Source organism: Felis catus, chromosome B3 (genome assembly GCF_018350175.1).
Source record: "Felis catus isolate Fca126 chromosome B3, F.catus_Fca126_mat1.0, whole genome shotgun sequence".
Lineage (NCBI taxonomy): Eukaryota > Metazoa > Chordata > Mammalia > Carnivora > Felidae > Felis > Felis catus.
This window is the reverse complement of record NC_058373.1, coordinates 45,610,909-45,631,838: the sequence shown is the minus strand read 5'-3', so window position 1 is coordinate 45,631,838 and position 20,930 is coordinate 45,610,909. Positions and strand designations below refer to the sequence as shown.

The 20,930-nt window shown below is 37.6% G+C and overlaps 1 protein-coding gene across 11 annotated transcripts in view; it reads left to right on the top strand.

Annotated features, from left to right (window-relative positions):
- Positions 1 to 20,930, top strand: part of RNF111 (ring finger protein 111) — a 132,004-nt gene that overhangs the window by 91,167 nt on the left and 19,907 nt on the right. For all 11 annotated transcript variants that reach the window (XM_019832348.3, XM_003987100.6, XM_045059248.1 and 8 more), the window contains 4 exons: positions 2,592 to 2,718; positions 6,172 to 6,335; positions 9,308 to 9,502; positions 20,035 to 20,354. In XM_019832348.3, the coding sequence (XP_019687907.1) occupies positions 2,592 to 2,718; positions 6,172 to 6,335; positions 9,308 to 9,502; positions 20,035 to 20,354 (806 nt within the window). The remainder of the gene's footprint in view (positions 1 to 2,591; positions 2,719 to 6,171; positions 6,336 to 9,307; positions 9,503 to 20,034; positions 20,355 to 20,930) is intronic.

The following is a 20,930-nucleotide window of genomic DNA, read 5'->3' as shown; positions in this document are numbered from 1 at the left end:
GAACGGGGGAGGGGCAGAGAGAGAGGGAGACACAGAATCGGAAATAGGCTCCAGGCTCCAAGCCATCAGCCCAGAGCCTGATGCGGGGCTCGAACTCATGGACTGCGAGATCGTGACCTGGCTGAAGTCGGACGCTTAACCGACTGCGCCACCCAGGCGCCCCTTAGCTCTCAGTCTTCTTATGGGGAAATTCTTTTCAAAAACATGACATGTAAACTCTTGGCAGAGCTTGATGTAGATAGGTAATAATAATGAAGAGAGACGAAAGTTTTTAAAAAGATTGAAGAAAAAAAAAAGACCGTGCCACATTTATGAAAAATACAGCAAGGGAAGAAATGGAACGGGACTAGTGTGTGTGTGTGTGTGTGTGTGTGTGTGTGTGTGTGTGTGTGTGTAAAACCATCTTAACCATTCAAAACTTTTTTTTTTTTAATTTTAGAGAGAGAGCACGCAAGTAGGGGAGCGGGGGGCAGAGGGAAAGAGAATCTTAAGCAGACTCCATGCTTAGTGTGGAGCCCAATATGGGGCTCAATCCCACAACCCTATGATCATGACCTGAGCCAAAATCAAGAGTTGGATGCTCAACTGACTGAGCCACCCAGGCGCCCCTCCTTCTTAACCATTTTTAAGTGTACATTTAAGTAGTAGTAAGTATATCCACATTGTTGTGAAACATAATCTCCAGAACTTTTCCTCTTGCAGTCTGAAACTCTATACTCCTTAACTCCCTTTTCCCCTCTCCCTTAAGCCCTGGTGACCACCACTTTACTTTATTAATTTGTCTGCTTTAGTTCCACACATAAGTGGAATTAATACAGTATTTTAAAATTTTTTTGTAACTGGGTTATTTCACTTAGCATAATGTCCTGAAGATTTGTTCTTGTTGCAGCATGTGGTACTTTGTTCCTTTTAAAGGCTGAATAATACTCCATTGTATGCATATACAGTATTTTGTTCATCCATTCACCCATTGATGGACGTTTAGGTTGTTTTCACCTTTTGGCTGTGAGCTTGGGTGTGCAAGTATCTCCTTGAGACAAAATGTGAATTTTATTTTTATCCTTTTTTTTATTCACATATTTTTAAATATTTTATTTTTTTAATTTTATTTTAGAGAACGAGAGAGAGAGAGAGAGAGAGGTAGCCAGGGAGAGGGACAGAGGGAGAGAGAGAATCTTAAGCAGGCTCCATGCTCAGCGCAGAGCCCAGTGCGGGGCTTGATCCCACAATCCTAGGATCATGACCTGAGCCGAAATCAAGAATAGGACGCTCAACCAACTGAACCACCCAGGCAGCCCAAAATGTGAATTTTAAAGTATGAAAATCATATCTTAGAAGCTGTTAAAAAAAAAAAAAAAACAGCATTACCCTGACATAAGAATCTTTGTCAAAGGGGATGAAGAGATGGCATTAAAATATAACCTAAAACACGTAAGAAGATTTAAGATAGGTATCACAATGTAATAGAGGAAAATGAATTTTTCAGTAAATGGTTGTGGATAGCTAATTACCCATGGAGAGTGAGTGCCAGATTCTATTTATAATCTTATCTAATACCATAAACAAAAATTAGTTCTAGATGAAGTCAATAATTAAGGAAACACATTGAACAAAATATAGATGTATCTGTCCTCTAAATAAGGATGCACTTTACAAACTTAGAGCAATTTAGAAAAGAACTACAAAAGAAACGACAGATTTCATAATTTAAAACCAAAGAGCTGGGGTGCCTAATGGCTCAGTCAGTTAAGTGGCCAACTCTTGATTTCAGCTCAGGTCATGATTTCATGGTTCGTGAGTTCAAGCCCCTGCACCAGGCTCTGTACTCACAGCATGGAGTCTGCTTTGGATCTTGTGTCTCACTCTTTCTGCCCCTCCCCTGCGCTCTCTCTCAAAAATAAATAAACGTTAGAAAAAAATTTCTTTAAGTTAAAAAAAAAAAGCTGCTTTGTATTTCTTAAAAGAATACCATATCTCATAAATAAAATCTATCTTGGGTAAAATTAACAGCAAATATACTATCTTTATTTTAGATATTAAAGAGTTATTATAGAATGTGAATATATTATATAAGATCTTAATACCTTTAGATATTACAGGATTAATATTTCTATATAAGATCATACAAATTAATATGGAAACCACTGGGGTGCCTGGGTGGCTCAGTGGTTAAGTGTCCGACTTCGCCTCAGGTCATGATCTCACAGTTCGTGGGTTCGAGCCCCGCATTGGGCTCTGTGCTGATAGCTCAGAGCCTGGAGCCTGCTTCGGATTCTGTGTGTCCCTCTCTCTCTGCCCCTCCCCAGCTCACACTCTGTCGTCTCTCCCTCTCTCAAAGATAAATAAACATTAAAAAAAAATTAAAATATATGGAAACCACTAAAAGTTGTAAAGAATAAATCATAAAAGGAAATAAACAAGATGCACAGATTAAGAGAGTAAGTACTGTTTTCACTATGTATGTTTAGCTCTGGTCTTTAAAAAAATTTTCTTTTGACAGGTAGGATTTTTACTTTTATAATGAATTTCATAGCCTTCAAAGTAAAAGTTTTTGTCTGTTAGTTTAAAACATTTTTCCTTTTTGTTTCCAGGAAGTATTGATGAAGATGTTGTGGTGATAGAAGCTTCCTCCACTCCCCAGGTCACTGCCAATGAAGAAATTAATGTTACCTCAACTGACAGTGAGGTGGAGATTGTAACAGTTGGAGAAAGCTATCGGTATGATTTTAATTCCTGTTTGCAGATGTGAAGTTTTAAATGTAAATATTTAAACATTTGTGCTGCAGATACTTGGATTCTTTTACCCTTTTTTTTTTTTTTTTTGAGACCTCATTTGAGCATAACCAGATTAGTGGTCTTCAAACCAGGTTGCATTAGACTCACCTGGGAAGATAATAAAGTAAAATTGTTCCCTGGATCATATATCCCGGACCAACAGAAAAAGCACTGCAAATGTACAGTGAGAGTTAAGAGTTAATGCTGCAGATAAACAGTAGTTTCACTTAGTGCTTTACAAAATTTAGTTTGTTTTATGATTCAGAGTTCATGAGCTTCTTTGAGTTTTAGATGTGAATAAAACATAAGTATTAGGAATGGTACTAAAAGTAAAAGTAGTGAAAAATATTAAGGAGTATTGATATTTATGTATTCATTTTTGTTCTAATCTATTTCAGGATTTCATTGATAGCAGTGAAATTTGTGCTATTAGGGCAATGTAGTATAAAACATATTTTTGTAATTTTTTTGGTCCTTCACTCAGTAATTTTATCTAAACCCTGAACTAAAAAATGAATGAAAATATGTCATTCCTTGATAAATAACTGGAAATAATATTGCCCTTTTGTGAATTACTTTGACCAAAAAAAAAAAAAAAAGAAAAGAAAAAGGACAAAAGAAACCATAACACTATTCATTTTATGCTTTAGATGATTACAGATATTGATACAAAAGGCAGTAAAGTGTTCCTTTATTCCATTTGATATGCCAAACTAATCTATGGATGAACCTTAATTTTTGTGTTGGGATGAATTTAGAAATGCATTTGCTCTTTGTGTTTTAATTTGTGTTATTTATTAATTTTTTTTTAAATTTTGGAACCATGTTACAAACATACTTAGAATGTGCTTCTCCATTTGTACTTTTCTATTGGCGTACCGCTTCTAATGGCATGGAAGAGAGCACTCTGTAATGTATCTGTTTCAGTTTTAAATGATTTTCCTAGACTCAAGAAAATTGGTACTCCATGGTAGGTGCCACAGTTACCCTGTGACTGTACGTAGTGCTTGATACAATACTACTCAGTTTTTATGAGCTACAAGGATTGCTGAAATGAAGGACCTATCTTTGTGGAACTGGAGATCTTTCTTGTCATGGAGGTGCTTAATGTTCAAGCAGATGCATTTACCATAGTAATGGACCACGATCTTGAAAAATACACACAGTGCTCATGACCCATATTTATTTTCCTTACTGTTACACGGGATATTAACTTTGTCACTGTTTTAGCTGGCTTTTGGTCTTTTCTCTCTGAGAATGCATCCAGGGCCTCCTGGCTGGCTCAGTCAGTAGAATATGAGACTCTTGATCTCAGGGTTGTGGATTCAGGCTCCATGTTGGGTGTAGAGTTTGCTTAAAAACAAGATCTTTAAAAAGAGAGAGAGCAAGAATGCATCTGTGTTTCAGATTCTTTAATTTTAGGATTTGACAGTTGTCACTAATCATAGGGACCACTAAGGCCTCTGTGAAAACCATTCCTTATACATCAGGTTTTTAGTATAATATTTGAAGGTTTCATGAACTGCAAAGTGGACCTGGAACTTTAATGCATTCATTAAGAGCCTCCCAGAAATAATAGACTATTTAGTCTCATTACAGTCTCTTGGTTTCTCAAGAATTTTAAATTGTGATCTCTCTTTTCATCCAAAACCATTTCATCCTGAGACATTTGTTTACTATCATGCCTTGATCTCCACAATTCTTGCTGGAATGCAGCATCTTTTTTTGCTGTATCTCCAGAATTCACCTTAATACTCCTGGTTACTTGAGAATTTCATTTTACAATTAGAGCTTCTTTCTAAATTCTTAGGCTCTACAATTCATTTTCAGCCCCGGTTCTTTTCTGAGTGGTCAAGCCTACATCCCTGATGACTATATATTAACGGATCTGGTTCACCCTTTCCATACAAGCTGACAATAAGCTTCTTTTTTTTTTCTTAAAGATAATTTTTTTTTTTAATAATCTCTATACCCAATGTAGGACTTGAACTCACAACCCCAATATCAAGAGTTTCATATTCTTCCAAATGAGCCAGCTAGGTGCCCCTGACAATAATCTTTAAGCAGTTTTTACATTCAGTTTGGGCAAAAGGAAAAAAATCAACTCATAAGCCCCACCTTTTTAAAACACTTCTTTTTCTCCTGAATCTTGAGTAATATCCTTCTGAACCCTCAGTTCAGACTATTATAGTGAATCCTTGAGTTTTTTTTTAATACTTAGAGATAATTTAGTGGAATACAACACGATGCATATAATAAAAGATGATACCAGTGTTAGGTGTTGAGGGTTTGTGGTTACATGCTTTAAAAGCAAAAAGCGGGGGTGCCTGGGTAGCTTAGTCGGATAAGCATCCAACTTTGGCTCAGGTCATGATCTCACAGTTTGTGGGTTCGAGCCCCGTGTTGGGCTCTGTGTTGACACCTCAGAGCCTGGAGCCTGCTTCAGATTGTGTCTCCCTCTCTTTCTCTGCCCCTCCCCTGCTTGTGCTCTCTCTGTCTCTCTCTCTCTCAAAAACAAACAAACAAAGCATAAAGTGGCTCAAACAAGTGATGTTTCTTATGACTACCAAACTAGTAAACTAGCTGTAACTATCTTTACCTGTCCTAATCCCAGAAAATCGCTGGTGCCTTGAATCTTTAACAAAATTTTTTTTTTCAGATGTTTATTTACTTTTGAGACAGAGACAGAGCATGAGTGGGACAGAGGCAGACAGAGAGGGAGACACAGAATCTGAAGTAGGTTCTAATCTCTGAGCTGTCAGCACAAGGCCCGACATGGGTCTTGAACCCACAAACCGTGAGAACATGACCTGAGCTGAAGTTGGATACTTCACCAACTAAGCCACCCAGGTGCCCCACCTTGAATCTTTTTTAGGACAATACCAGAAACTTATCTTGGTTTAGGACTCTCAAAGCCATGTTTTGCAAATTCAGTCTGGATTCAACATACAAGATTGTGTGGGTGTTATTTAATGTTTAACATATTGATGTTTTTGTTACTTTACCTGTGGTGAATAACTTCAGGTATTAAATAAAATGTAAATACTGGATTACAACCCGGTGAGTATTCAAAATAACCATTGAAAAGAGAGCAGCATTCTTGAAACAGAATCCTGTATTTTATACCAGTGATTGGTCTCACATATCATTTCACATATTCTCAGGTCAGTTGGTTGGTGAACATTTGTTGAACGTTTCATTCAGCAAATGTTTTATTGAATGCCAGGCATTGTGCTAGTCATAATTTTTAATTCTATTACCATTATTTCCTTGGAGAAGAAACTTTATAACTTGAACTTCACAACATGTTTTGTAAGAAAGGCTTATGATTTCTTAAGAACTAAAATTCTTGTTCATTTTTTTATGTTTACTAATTTAATATTGATGTCATTTAAGGTCTCGTTCAACTCTTGGACACTCCAGATCTCATTGGAGCCAAGGTTCAAATTCTCATACAAGTCGGCCACAGGAGCCACGGAACCGCAGTAGGATCTCTACTGTTATTCAACCCTTGAGGCAAAATGCAGCAGAAGTTGTGGACCTTACTGTTGATGAAGATGGTAGGTTGGATTAGTAACAGTGTAGAATTAGGAAGAGAACTGATAAAATCAGATACCTTTGAAGCTCCTAAAATGAAACTCCTGCCACTTCCTGTTAATATTATTAAACTACTGGAAAGTTTTTGGATATTCTAATCTTATTTTTCACTTGATATAATTACCTCAGTTTATAAATTGTGCCTAAAATTCCTTCATTGTTGTTGCTCAGTAGTTATTTTCTTAGGAAAAAACTATTTTTTACAGGTTGTAGCTTGAGCTACCCTCAGACTTACCTATTACTTTAATTTATAATATTATTGTCATGCTTTAACTTTGCTATGAAAAATAGAAGTGACAGGGATACCTGGATGGCTCAGTCGGTTAAGTGTCCAACTTTGGCTCAGGTCATGATCTCGTGATTCGTGGGTTCGAGCCCCACGTCGGGCTCTGTGCTTATAGCTCAGAGCCTGGAACTTGCTTCAGATTCTGTGTCTCTGTCTCTCTCTGCCCATCCCCTGATTGCATGCTCTTTCTCTCTCAAAAATAAGTAAACATTACAAAAAGAAAAATAGAAATGACACTTTTTAAATACAACAGAAAAGCAACATAACTTGAATTTACGTGGTTAATACTGGTTATTTGAAATGTCAGAATTGCTTTAAAAATTGTTATCCTCTAATATTACCAGTACCTTTGTGCTGCTTGGCTGTGGTGTTTTCTTTCGGCTTGCAACTGCATCCAAGTAACTAAGAAAAGAAAGCTAGAATTGGAAAACAGGTGAAGGAAAGTGGTAGCATGTATGAATATATGAATATTTAGGTGTAGATTTTACCACATAAGTGAAAATTACCCTCAGATAGTAGTTAGTTACATCTTAGAAGGAAATGGTCAGTCATAATTTCCTTAAAGGAAGATGATAAGCTTTATATGAATTTGTTAGCTTTAAATTGGAGGAAGGATACATAAGATGGGTAGGAAGAAAGACCTGGTACAATCAGCTCTTGTGTGGATTGTTTGCAGCTTGGGTGATCAAAGCTTTCACCGTATGACTACTTTGAATTAAGATGTTTATGAAGAGGTAATTTACTCCTATTATCTGCATTTCATTGAACCATGTCTCAGCTTTTATTTTGAAGTGCCATAAATTATCTGTAAGACAGTGATTAATATATTAGGGATTCATTAAAGATTACTCAAAGTTAATTAAATTAGGATTACTATGTTGGAAACTCTGTGTGTTTTCCCTGTGATGTCTGCCAGCCAGTAAATAGGAAAAGGTGACAGAGTAGTCTTTTAACCCATTGGAATTAGTTCGACCAGAAGACTTTCACTAGGTTATAAGTATTCCAGTGATCATTAGATGCCGCCTTCTCCCTACTAGTTTCTCTCATTGGAAGACATCCAAAATATTAAGTATATCAGTTAGACCAATGGTTCTTAAGTGCTGACCATTTTGTGCCCCTGAAGATATTTGGCAATATCTGCAGACATTTTTGGTTCTTACAGTTGGGGAAGAGTACTGCTAATGTCTAATGGGTTGAGGCCCAGGATGCCACTAAACATCCTAAAAGGCACAGGACAGCCGTGCCGGTACCGACTCCCATCTCTAGCAAAAAATTACCCAGCCCAAACTGTCAATACTGCTAAGGTCAAAATGTTAAATACCATTTGCCAATAAACAGAGGTTCCTTCCTCCCGTTTTTATGTATAAGGAAATATATTTGTTTATGCATCCAGAGTACAGTGTCCCATGTAGATCAGCAGGCACTATTTGTGTTTCAGGAATCCACTCAGCACAATGCATTGTATAGAATAGTTTATCCTCTCATTCTGTATCACATTAAGAGAGTCCCTTCTCAGATCTAATTGTTCTGACTGTGCTTTGGACAGACTTATTTTCACCTTTTAAACAACTGTTTTCAGTCTGAAATATAACTTGTACGTAAGTTAAGGTCTGCCTGATCAAAAAGAATGAAATCTTGCCATTTGCAACTACATGGATGAAACTAGAGGGTATTAGCTAAGTGAAATTAGAGACAAACATTGTATGACTTCACTCATATGAGGACTTTAAGATATAAAACAGATGAACATAAGGGAAGGGAAGCAAAAATAAAAACGGTGGGGGGGGGACAAAACATAAGAGACTCTTAAATATGGAGAACAAACAGAGGGTTACTGGAGGGGTTGTGGGAGGGGGGATGTGCTAAACAGGGAAGGGGCATTAAGGAATCTACTCCTGAAATCATTGTTGCACATATGCTAACTAACTTGGATGTATATTTAAAAAATAAATTTGAAAAAAAAGAAAAATCTGCCTGAAATTTCTTTTACTATCTACAAAAATTTTACTTTTGTTAGAAAGCACTGATGATTATCAATATTTGCAAACAAATTTTTGAAAAAGACATGTAAGAAAGAGACTAACACAGTGTTAAAAATCATAGCTAATGTTTAAGTAGTTCCTATATGTAAACCATTATACAGAGTGCTTTATATGTGTGACCTCAGTTCATCCTAACAATAGTTGTGTGAGGAAAATTCTGTACTTTCCCAGTTCTAGAGACGAGGAAATGGAGAGTGTTTAAGTAACTTATCCATGACTGTAGTGTCTATGCAGTCTGACTCTAGAATTCATTCTGTACCAGAGAAAGTGTAATTTGTAATACTGGTCTGATAGCCTGTGACAATGTATATGAAAATAGTAAAGGGACTTTTACTTTCCTTTTCTCATTTTCTCCTTTGTGATCAGAAAATTTACATAATTGTTACCCAAAAGACTGTGGTAATCACCTGAATGTTAGAATATGCATATATGTTGATTTTTTTTTAATGCAGTAATTGTATTTTAGTAGCATGTCATTTTAATGTTGCATGCTGGCTTTATGAAAGCTTTTAAAATTTAATAATTATAAAAATGTTACCATGAATTAAAATATAACCCATTACCTGATCTATTTTGAAATGCTGATTAAACATTTTGTATTTTGCAGAACCTACTGTAGTACCAACCACTTCTGCAAGAATGGAATCACAAACCACAAGCACTTCCATTAACAATTCAAATCCATCTACCTCTGAGCAGGCCTCTGATACTGCTTCAGCTGTCACTGGTAGTCAACCCCCCACAGTGTCAGAGACTTCAGCTACTCTTACAAGCAATAGCATGACTGGTACTTCCATAGGAGGTATGTAATAAAGTGGGGAAGCACCATTTTTCGTTACTCTTTTTAGGAAAAGTTTTCTTGTTTGCTATATTAGCAAGAGCATATTTGTAGAATAAATCCTATGTGAGCAAAATAGTGTCTTTAGAATTAGACTATGATTTCATATTTCAGTTTGTGTGCTATATATTACCAAAGTGTCATAGCTCAACTGAAAGAGATCAGTGAGAATGAAATGGCTGACCAAAAATATGAGCAACAAAAGAAAAAATAGGTAAATTGAACTTCATCAAAATGTAAAACTTTTGTACATCAGAAACATTATCAAGAAAGTGAAAAGACATGGCCACAGCAACTTCTTACTCAACGTGTCTCCAGAGGCAAGGGAAACAAAAGCAAAAATGAACTACTGGGACCTCATCAAGATAAAAAGCTACTGCACAGCGAAGGAAACAATCAGCAAAACTAAAAGGCAACCAATGGAATGGGAGAAGATATTTGCAAATGACATATCAGATAAAGGGTTAGTATCCACAAATCTATGAAGAACTTCTCAAACTCAATACCCAAAAAACAAATAATCCAGTGAAGAAATGGGCAAGAGGCATGAATAGACACTTCTCCAAAGAAGACATCCAGGTGGCCAACCAACACATGAAAAAATTCTCAACGTCACTCATCATCAGGGTAAAACAAATCAAAACCACAATGAGATACTACCTTGTACCTGACAGAATGGCTAACATTAACAACTCAGGCAACAACAGATGTTGGCGAGGATGCAGAGAAAGAGGATCTGTTTTGCACTGCTGGTGGGAATGCAGACTGGTGCAGCCACTCTGGAAAATAGTATGGAGGTTCCTCAAGAAATTAAAAATAGAACTACCCTACAACCCAGCAATTGCATTACTAGGTATTTATCCACGGGATACAGGTATGCTGTTTCGAAGGGACACATGCACCCCAATGTTTATAGCACCATTATGAACAATAGCCAAAGTATGGAAAGAGCCCAAATGTCCATCAATGGAGGAATGGATAAAGAAGATGTGTGGCACAAAAACAGACACATAGACCAATGGAATAGAATAGAAACCCCAGAACTAGACCCACAAACGTATGGCCAACTCATCTTTGACAAAGCAGGAAAGAACATCCAATGGAAAAAAGACAGTCTCTTTAACAAATGGTGCTGGGAGAACTGGACAGCAACATGCAGAAGGTTGAAACTAGACCACTTTCTCACACCATTCACAAAAATAAACTCAAAATGGATAAAGGACCTGAATGTGAGACAGGAAACCATCAAAACCCTTGAGGAGAAAGCAGGAAAAGACCTCTCTGACCTCAGCCGTAGCAATCTTTTACTCGACACATCTCCAAAGGCAAGGAAATTAAAAGCAAAAATGAATACTGGGACCTTATGAAGATAAAAAGCTTCTGCACAGCAAACAACCAACAAAACTAAAAGGCAACCAACGGAATGGGAAAAGATATTTGCAAATGACATATCAGACAAAGGGCTAGTATCCAAAATCTATAAAGAGCTCACCAAACTCCACACCCGAGAAACAAATAACCCAGTGAAGAAATGGGCAGAAAACATGAATAGACACTTCTCTAAAGAAGACATCCGGATGGCCAACAGGCACATGAAAAGATGCTCAACGTTGCTCCTCTTCAGGGAAATACAAATCAAAACCACACTCAGATATCACCTCATGCCAGTCAGAGTGGCCAAAATGAACAAATCAGGAGACTATAGATGCTGGCGAGGATGTGGAGAAACGGGAACCCTCTTGCACTGTTGGTGGGAATGCAAATTGGTGCAGCCACTCTGGAAAGCAGTGTGGAGGTTCCTCAGAAAATTAAAAATAGACCTACCCTATGACCCAGCAATAGCACTGCTAGGAATTTACCCAAGGGATACAGGAGTACTGATGCATAGGGGCACTTGTACCCCAATGTTTATAGCAGCACTCTCAACAATAGCCAAATTGTGGAAAGAGCCTAAATGTCCATCAACTGATGAATGGATAAAGAAATTGTGGTTTATATACACAATGGAGTACTACATGGCAATGAGAAAGAACGGAATATGGCCCTTTGTAGCAACGTGGATGGAACTGGAGAGTGTGATGCTAAGTGAAATAAGCCATACAGAGAAAGACAGATACCATATGGTTTCACTCTTATGTGGATCCTGAGAAACTTAACAGAAACCCATGGGGGAGGGGCAGGAAAAAAAAAAAAAGAGGTTAGAGTGGGAGAGAGCCAAAGCATAGAGACTCTTAAAAACTGAGAACAAACTGAGGGTTGATGGGGGGTGGGAAGAAGGGGAGGGTGTGTGATGGGTATTGAGGAGGGCACCTTTTGGGATGAGTACTGGGTGTTGTATGGAAACCAATTTGACAATAAATTTCATGTATTGAAAAAAAAAGATGGTATATATATATATATATGCACATACATACATACATACATACATACATACATACATACATACATACAATGGAGTATTACTTGGCAATCAAAAAGAATGAAATCTTGCCATTTGCAACTACGTGGATAGAACTGGAGGGTATTATGCTAAGCGAAATTAGAGAAAGACAAATATTACATGACTTCATTCATATGAGGACTTTAAGATACAAAACGGACATAAGGGAAGGGAAACAAAAATAATTTAAAAACGGGGAGGGGAACAAAACATATGAGACTTAAATATGGAGAACAGAAGGTTACTTGGAGGGGTTGTGGGTGAGGGTGGGCTAAATGGGTAAGGGGTATTAAGGAATCTACTCTTGAAATCATTGTTGCACTATATGCTAACTTGGATGTAAATTAAAAATAAATAAATCATTGTTGCACTATATGCTAACTTGGATGTAAATTAAAAATAAATAAAACAAAAAAATAAATACAAGTCTGGAAAATAAAGGAAAGGAATGACAGAATTGACTGCATAAAAATTTAAAATATATGGGCCAAGGGCACCTAAGTGGCTCAGTCAGTTGCACATCCAACTCTTGATTTTGACTCAGGTCATGATCTCAGGGTCATGAAACAGTCTGGCATTGTACTCATGTGCTGGGCATGGAGCCTTCTTAAGATTCTCTCTCTCCCCTTCTCCCGTTTTCCCTCTCCCCACCTCCTGGCCACTTGCTATCTAAAAAGAAAAAAAAAATACAGGTCCTGATACATAACGTAAGCAAAAATTAAAAATCAAGAGAAAATATTTGTAATATATATCAAACTATGAGTCTCTGCAGTATCCACCATGCCTCCAAAAAAGGGGTAACAAAAAGACAAAATGAACAATGTAAAAATAGCAAAATATATAATAAAATAATGAAAGAACATTAAAAAAAAAAGAAAGTGAAAAGACAGCCTACAGAGTGTAAGAAAAATACTTGAAAATCATATATTTGATAAGGGTCTAGTATCCAGAATATATAAAGAGCTTACACAGCTCAACAATTAAAAGACAGATAATCCTAGTTTAAAAATGGGCAGAGAATTTGCATAGGTATTTTTCCAAAGAAGATACACAGTTAATCAAGAAGGACATGAAAACAGCATACTTAGTTATTAGAGAAATGCAAATCAAAACCACAGCGAAGTATTACTTTATCTTCATCGGGATGTCTGTTACTCAAAAACAAACAAACAAACAAACAAAAAAAAAAAACACAACCAAAGAACAGGAAATCAGAAAATAGCCAGTGTTGACAAGAATGTAGAGGAATTGGAACCCTAATGAACATCTGGTGGAAATGTAAAATGGTGCAGCTGCCTTGGAAAACACTTTGGCAGTTCCTCAAAATGTTAAACCATAGTTATCATATGACCTACAGTCTGACTCCTAAGTATGTCCTCAAAACAATTGAAAATGAGGATAGGGTTTTTAAAAAAGCTTGATGTCCATTTTCTCAGTTTCTTTCTTTTTTTTGTTTGTTTTTTGTTCTTTTGATGTCATATCTATGAAACCATTTCCTAATCCAGGGTCACAGAGATATTCCTGTATGTCATTAAGTGTTTTCAGCTCTTACCTCAGATTACTATGTTTCAGTTAAGCAATGATACCTCTGGTACTTTCTCCTATGAGATGTTTAACTGAGCATTAAGCTAGCCTTCTTTGTTTCCTGGACAATGGCACAGAGATAGGAATTTGCTGACCATTTATTAACAGCGATATTATAGACCCTGTATCTCATAGATTGACTATGAGCATTAATAATGAGACCACCTTATACTATCATTTTTATTTTTATTTTTTTATTAAAATATTTTTTAATGTTTATTTTTGAGAGAGACTCAAAATAAGATTCTCTCTTATTTTGGGGAGGGGCAGAGCAAGAGGGAGACACAGAATCTGAAGTAGGCTCCAGGCTCTGAGCTGTCAGCACAGAGCCCGATGTGGGGCTTGAACTCACAAGCCGGGAGATGATGACCTGAGCTGAAGTTGGATGCTTAACCAACTGAGCCACCCAGGCACCCTATTTTTTACTTTTCATAGTATCTTCCTTTTTACAATATTCTCATAAATTACATTGAGTAGATTAGGAAATTGCTTGTGGCTGGATTAGGTCTCCCTTCTGTGGGAAATTGAGAGTGGAAACCAGAATCCAAGGAGGTTTCCCAAAAGTGTCTTTTAAATACTATATTCTTTGAAAAAAATGTAGGCAGAAATGAAATGGGCTAATTTTTATTTCATTTCTTGAGTGTATACTCTTTCCCAAGTACTATACTGTCTTCTGTATTGTTTTATATATTATTATTTAATCCTTTTAAGGATTTTAAGGATTAATCCTTTGTTAATATAACTCTTCCCATTTCAGAAATGAAGACATCTGGAAGTTAAATACTTTCATCAAAGTCAATAATAATCTTTGAGGCAAAGATTTGAGCTTTTCTCATTCACTCCTTTCCCCTGGTAGCTTTATGTACTCTCTTGTCTAGGTTTTATGTGACACAGTCCCAACTTTATTTCAATTCTGTCTCAAAGCTTTTATCTCTATTTATTTTTTAAGACTCTTGTTGCTCAGAATTCACATTTTATATCTAACATAGTGATGACATTACTACATGAATGGTTTTCTCATGATACTATTTTACCTATATTGATGATTACCTTTGGGATAGACTTGTTTGTGTTGTATTTCTCTGGACTAGGGGAACCTTGTTCCAGGCCAAATTGTTTTCTGTATAAACCTGATAGAAGTACATACAGGTATTCAGACTATATTAGGAACACTCAGTTCTGCTGGCTTCATTTCCTGCTAAGACTCTATAGAACTTGTTCTGTAGAGTTCTTTAGATTCTGTTCCTTACTTTGCACCTTCTTGCATATTTCCAACCTTGAATCATTCAAGCCATCTAACTACTCCTGTTGAGGTTTTTAGATGGGACTGGTGAAAATCATAGAACTAGGCAGATTGATGCCTCATAAATTTATGGAATCTAATCTTGGGCTTTTGGTAATAAGTTGCCATAGGGTGATGTATCTCAGTTAATTCCCTGTCCTCCTTCTCCTTCCTTCTTCTTGCCTTCCAAAATTTTCTCATTCTCTTCAAAACTGTGATTTCCCCAGGGAAAAATAAAAAGTAAATGAAGGTTCTTGAGCACTCATAACTTCCAGCCCTCCATGAAAACCTTTATATCTATCCTTCTCTCCTAATTCCTGGTCCTTTAACTCTTTCCTATCCCTTCCAGTCCCTTTATTCATCCTCTACCTCTTGTCCCTTCTTGTGTCCTTGACCTTGCTTTAACAGTTATCTTCTCTATGTCTTCAGCATCTTTATTGGTTCCATGACCTTAGTATGCATGTGTACATTTGTGTCAAGTCTGTATGCACTTAAAAGGGTCTTCTGTATCTTAAACTCCTTCCTTTAACTTGCTTCTGACTCTTGTTAAAACAAACATGATGTTAAAAAAGCCTGGCAGTAATCTCATCTCTGTTTTCTCCCACAGCCTTGTTCATATCCTTTTTCCCTGGCCCATCTCATAACTGCACATGTTTTCACCTACCATGTGCAGTATGCCAGTGACCTTACATTTTGTGTTTCCAGAGCCATCTCTTAGTTTTAAACTTTTATATCCAGCTGCCTATTGGACATCTCCTCTGGACCATTCTTTAGTCACCTCAAACTCAACATGCCCAGGCAGCTCATCATTTGTCTGGCTCTTCCATGTGTTCTTGTTTTGTGCTTGCATATCTTATATATTCATTTATTCAGATGTGTTTATTGATTACACACTAATAATCAGGCACTGTCCTAGGCACTGGGAACAAAACATAAATTCTCTGTCCTAACAGAACTAACGTTCTAGTGGATAATAATAGCTAACATCTGTTGAGCTTATAATGTTAGTCCTTGATTTATCTGTATTAACTGATTTTTGTGATAACTTACAAGGCAGATTCTATTACTCTTCTCATTTTACAGGTGAAGTTACTTGCCTATGGTTATATGGTAGTGGAGCAAGAATTCAAACCTAGGAAGTCTGGTTTGGAGCCTGCACTCTTCCTTTCTGCCAGAATTTCTGAACCCTGACGTTATCGTCTTTGTGTTGTACAGTCCTTTGTATTGGGGGGTGGGGGGGAGGTGTTCTTGTGCATTGTAGGATATTTAGCAGCATTTTTGGCCTCTGCCTACTAAATACTAGTAGTACCACTTCCCCTCCAGTTGTGACAACCAAAAATGTCCCCAGGTGTTACCATATGTTCCCTGGGGGGCAGCATTGCTCTGTGCTATATTAGAACCCAGTGCTGCTGTTATAATGCTGGTTGATTTAAATCTTATGTTGTTTCCATACTTGATGGTGATCTCCTTGAGGACTAAAGATCAAGTTACTCTCTTCTTATCACTTAGCTCCATCATGCCTCTTTCCCCTTGTGAGGCTAACTTATATTTAGCAAGGGTTTATTGAGCCACCTACATTGTGCACGCCTATTTCTAGTTGCTAGAGATAAAACAACAGAGGTAGACAACAGCACAAGTTATTTTAAAGACCAGGGCTTTCATTTTCACCATTGTATTTTCCAGTGCCTTTTGTAGATCCTTTACCATGCCATTAGTATGTGTAAGACTTGCCAAATGAATGAATAAATGCATGAATACATCTCAGTAATCCTGCTAGAATTACAAGAAAATACTTTAACCAGCTTGATGTTACTAAGCTGTGGAATTTATTTCTCTGGTGCAGGTTTGTTATTGGCCAGTTTCAGAGGACACTCTGTGAGCTGATTTTAATAAAAAGGAAGTGTTTTATTTGATTAGATCTTTGTGTTTCACTTCTAACGTATGGCAATTTTCCTTGGTCAGTAATCTCGAACAAGAGATTCAGTTGCCTTTACTTAGGATTCCTAGCCTGTTTGGGCAACAAAGAGTCTCTCTACTATAAGAAAATAGATTACTAATTTAATGGGAAGCCAAACTGTACCCTAAGAAGTAGAACCATAAGGTCAGTCTTCTTTTTGAGGCTGAACTGTTAGTGATATGACCCTTTAAATATGTGTTCAGCTGTAAATATAGTCATTATGCTTCCTCTTCTCTCACTCAGATTTTTATATTAGAAATATTTGAAGACAATGAAGGCAAGTTCTTTCTGAATGAATAAATATCCTGTCACTTCAGTCACAGGCTTACTAGTCTACAGATCTTTTGCTCTGGTTATACACTCTTCTGAATTTTAGAGTTCCACATAATCCTTAAATAACTGGATTTGAAAATTAAAAGCGTCTGAATTGGAAGGTCATTTAGTCTACCCGCTGAATGGATTTAGTGTTCCAGAGGTTTTAATCCTTTTTTATAAAGTAACACAATAAATGATACTCATTTGTACACTGTTTTGGCATGGGAGCTGAGATTAAAACGCTTAAAATGTTGCCAGAAGTAAAGTTACATAATAGTTATTGCTACAAATATTACACCATATAGAAAATAATTAATGTTTGATTCAGCATAGCAAAGATAGCCTGTTGATCATGGTCTGTTCCTGATAAGCTGGTTGTAACTTTGTCCACGTTATGTAAGAAAATGGAATGCAAATGAATGAAAGTGACATAATTATGGAACTGACTTTGAATCTGCCATAATTTATGTTATAAAAGTAAACCAACACATGGGACGCCTGAGTGGCTCAGTCAGTTGAATGTCCAACTCTTGATTTCAGCTCAGGTCACAATCTCATGGTTCATGGGATCGAGCCACGTGTTGGGCTCTGTGCTGTGGTGCAGAGCCTGCTTTGGATTCTCTCTCCCCCTCTGCCCCTCTTCCTCTCGCTCATGTTCTTCCTTTCTCTCTCTTTCTTTCTCTCTCTCTCTCAGAATAAATAAACGTTAAAAGAAAAAGGTACCTTGACCTTCTTTTTGTCTCTCTCTCTCTCTCTCTCTCTCTCTTTTTTTTTTTTTTTGGTTATAAATTATTTGTGATGTTTAACGTCTCAACTGATGCTAATAAGGTAGTGCTAATTCTGGGAGGCAAAAAAAAAAAAAAAAATGAAATTTTTTTCCTATCCAAGTTCACAGATTCCCTAAGTACAGTTCTAAGATTAAGAACCTTTACAATAGAGTACAAGAAATTAGCCCAAATAGGACAGACTAGGAGCTTGGAGAAAAACAATGTACAGAGATTTTGAATGGAGATACTAACCCCTAACAGGGTTTGGATCACAGACCTTGCCCAGAAGAGAATCAGGAAAGGCAGGTTAGGACATGTATGAGAGGGCAGGCTTGGGAGAATTACAGGTAGGTTTGCTGCAATCAGACATATCAACCAGAGCCTGAAGCACCCCACCCAGATTCATTTTTGTGAGCCTGTAAATTCCCTTTATTATTTTAGCTAGTTTGGGTTGGATTTTCGTATTGTTTGTGAGTAACTAGAAGATTCCAAATTGGAAAATTGACCCAGAAGAGGTTGGCTAGGTTCTATGGGCCAAATAGGAGCAGGGTATCCCTGGTATTGGTTACTCTAGAAATAGAGCCAGAACAGTGGTCCTCCAGAATCCTAAGGGTTCTTAGGAGATAGCTTAGGAGTCAGGCGGGGAAAGGAAGAGGCTGATGTTTGCAGGGGGAAGGATAGGGCTCTAGGCTCCCCACTCCTCTGATTTTTATATTTTAAGTAAAAATTTTTATCTCCATTTTTATCTGTTTTATATGGTTTCCACATAATATGCAGCTTGGAGAAAGGGTCCTGTTTTTTAGGTGAGTTTGAAGCACTGGGGTAGACTTTCTCAGGGCACTTTTGCAGTTCTGGCATGGAAGAACATACCTTCAAAATAACTCTGGGCATGTGGCAGAGAGCATCATCAGGACTCCAGTGTTTCCTACTTAGAGGATCATAACCTTTTCCAAAAACAATCATGCAAGTTCATTTATTTATTTTGGGAGAGTTTGTGGGGGTGGGGTGGGACAGAGGGAGAGAGAGAATCCCAAGCAGGCTCCATGCTGTTAGTGTAGAGCTTGACTTGGAGCTTGATCCCATGAACTGAGATCATGCTTGAGCCAAAATCAAGAGTCAGACACCTAACCGACTGAGCCACCTGGAATGTTTTAAATTGAATTTAAGGTTAATCATTTGTGGGGCGCCTGGGTGGCGCAGTCGGTTAAGCGTCCGACTTCAGCCAAGTCACGATCTCACGGTCCGTGGGTTCGAGCCCCGCGTCAGGCTCTGGGCTGATGGCTCAGAGCCTGGAGCCTGTTTCCGATTCTGTGTCTCCCTCTCTCTCTGCCCCTCCCCCGTTCATGCTCTGTCTCTCTCTGTCCCAAAAATAAATAAACGTTGAAAAAAAATAAATAAATAAAGTTAATCATTTGTTATGACCTAGGAAAAGATGATCTCTTTCCATGTTTAAATATCATGGTAGATATGAGCCTTCTGAAGAATTTAGGCTTTCAGAAAAATACCATTGAAGATCACTGCCTGAAATTATATGATATGCATATTAAGAATGTGGTACTATCATATTCTTATTTACAGAGATTTGAATTTTTAAAAAAATTTTTTTAGGGGCGCCTGGGTGGCACAGTCGGTTAAGTGTCCGACTTCAGCCAGGTCACGATCTCGCGGTCCGTGAGTTCGAGCCCCACATCAGGCTCTGGGCTGATGGCTCAGAGCCTGGAGCCTGCTTCTGATTCTGTGTCTCCCTCTCTCTCTGCCCCTCCCCCGTTCATGCTCTGTCTCTCTCTGTCCCAAAAATAAATAAACGTTGAGAAAAAAAAATTAAAAAAAAATTTTTTTTTGTGTTTTTTTTTTATTTTTGAGAGAGAGAGAGAAAAAGAGGTACAGAGAGAGGGAAACACAGAATCCAAAGCAGGCTCCAGGCTCCAAGCTGTCAGCAGAGCCTGACGCGAGGCTTGAACCTGTGAACTGCAAGTTCATGACCTGAGCCACAGCCGGACACTCAACCCACTGAGCTACCCAGGCGCCCCTACAGAGATTGGAATTTAATTAACATTCCTTTAGCTCTTTATTTACTTGTACACAGTACCTATTATTTACACAGTGATACCTGATCATTTGATTGTTCTGTGCATTTCTGTTTATTTCAAGATGACTCAAGGAGAACTGCATCTAGTGCTGTAACAGAAGCTGGCCCTCCTGCAATGCCAAGGTTACCTTCCTGCTGTCCCCAGCACTCACCATGTGGAGGGTCGTCACAGAATCACCATGCATTAGGACATCCACACACAAGTTGCTTTCAGCAGCATGGCCACCATTTTCAGCATCATCACCACCACCATCATACTCCCCACCCGGCTGTCCCTGTTTCTCCCTCCTTTAGTGATCCTACTTGCCCTGTGGAAAGACCTCCACAAGTACAAGCACCTTGTGGAGCCAATAGTAGTTCTGGTACCAGCTATCATGACCAGGTATGTGGAATTTGATAAATGTTTCTTTCTTAATTTTTAAAAATTGTGCTTTCCTTTGTGGGGGGGGGGGAAGAACAATACTAATGATGCATTTTATATACTAAAAAAGTCATTTCTATTGCCCTTGCAAAAGTGGCCTAATTTCGTGGTTTGTGATTTTTTTTTTTTTTAATTAAGTCTCTAGGATTTTCCGATGGTCTAAATTATTGCAACTAATTGGGAGGATCAAGGATGTAAAAAATTAGAAGTGATACTGTTTTTTATTCTGAAATGGTTTTTAGTGTTTGTAGTTAAATAAGGTGAATCTGATCTTTGGAATTTTATTTCAGAGTGTTGAAATTACAGTGTCAACGTGATTCATGAGAAATTGGGAAATTTTCCTAGTTTTTTACCTTCAGCTTTTACTCTGGAGCTTCCTTTTATCTCCACTCATCTAGAAATAAACAGCCTTCTCAGATGCAAACCAATGACATGGTTGCTCAGGAGCAGATGAGGTTTTTAGTTTATGGGAAATTGAAATTCTAGTTAAGTAATTTAGTTGATATTGGTGAGTGCTTAAAATGTCAAATAATATTA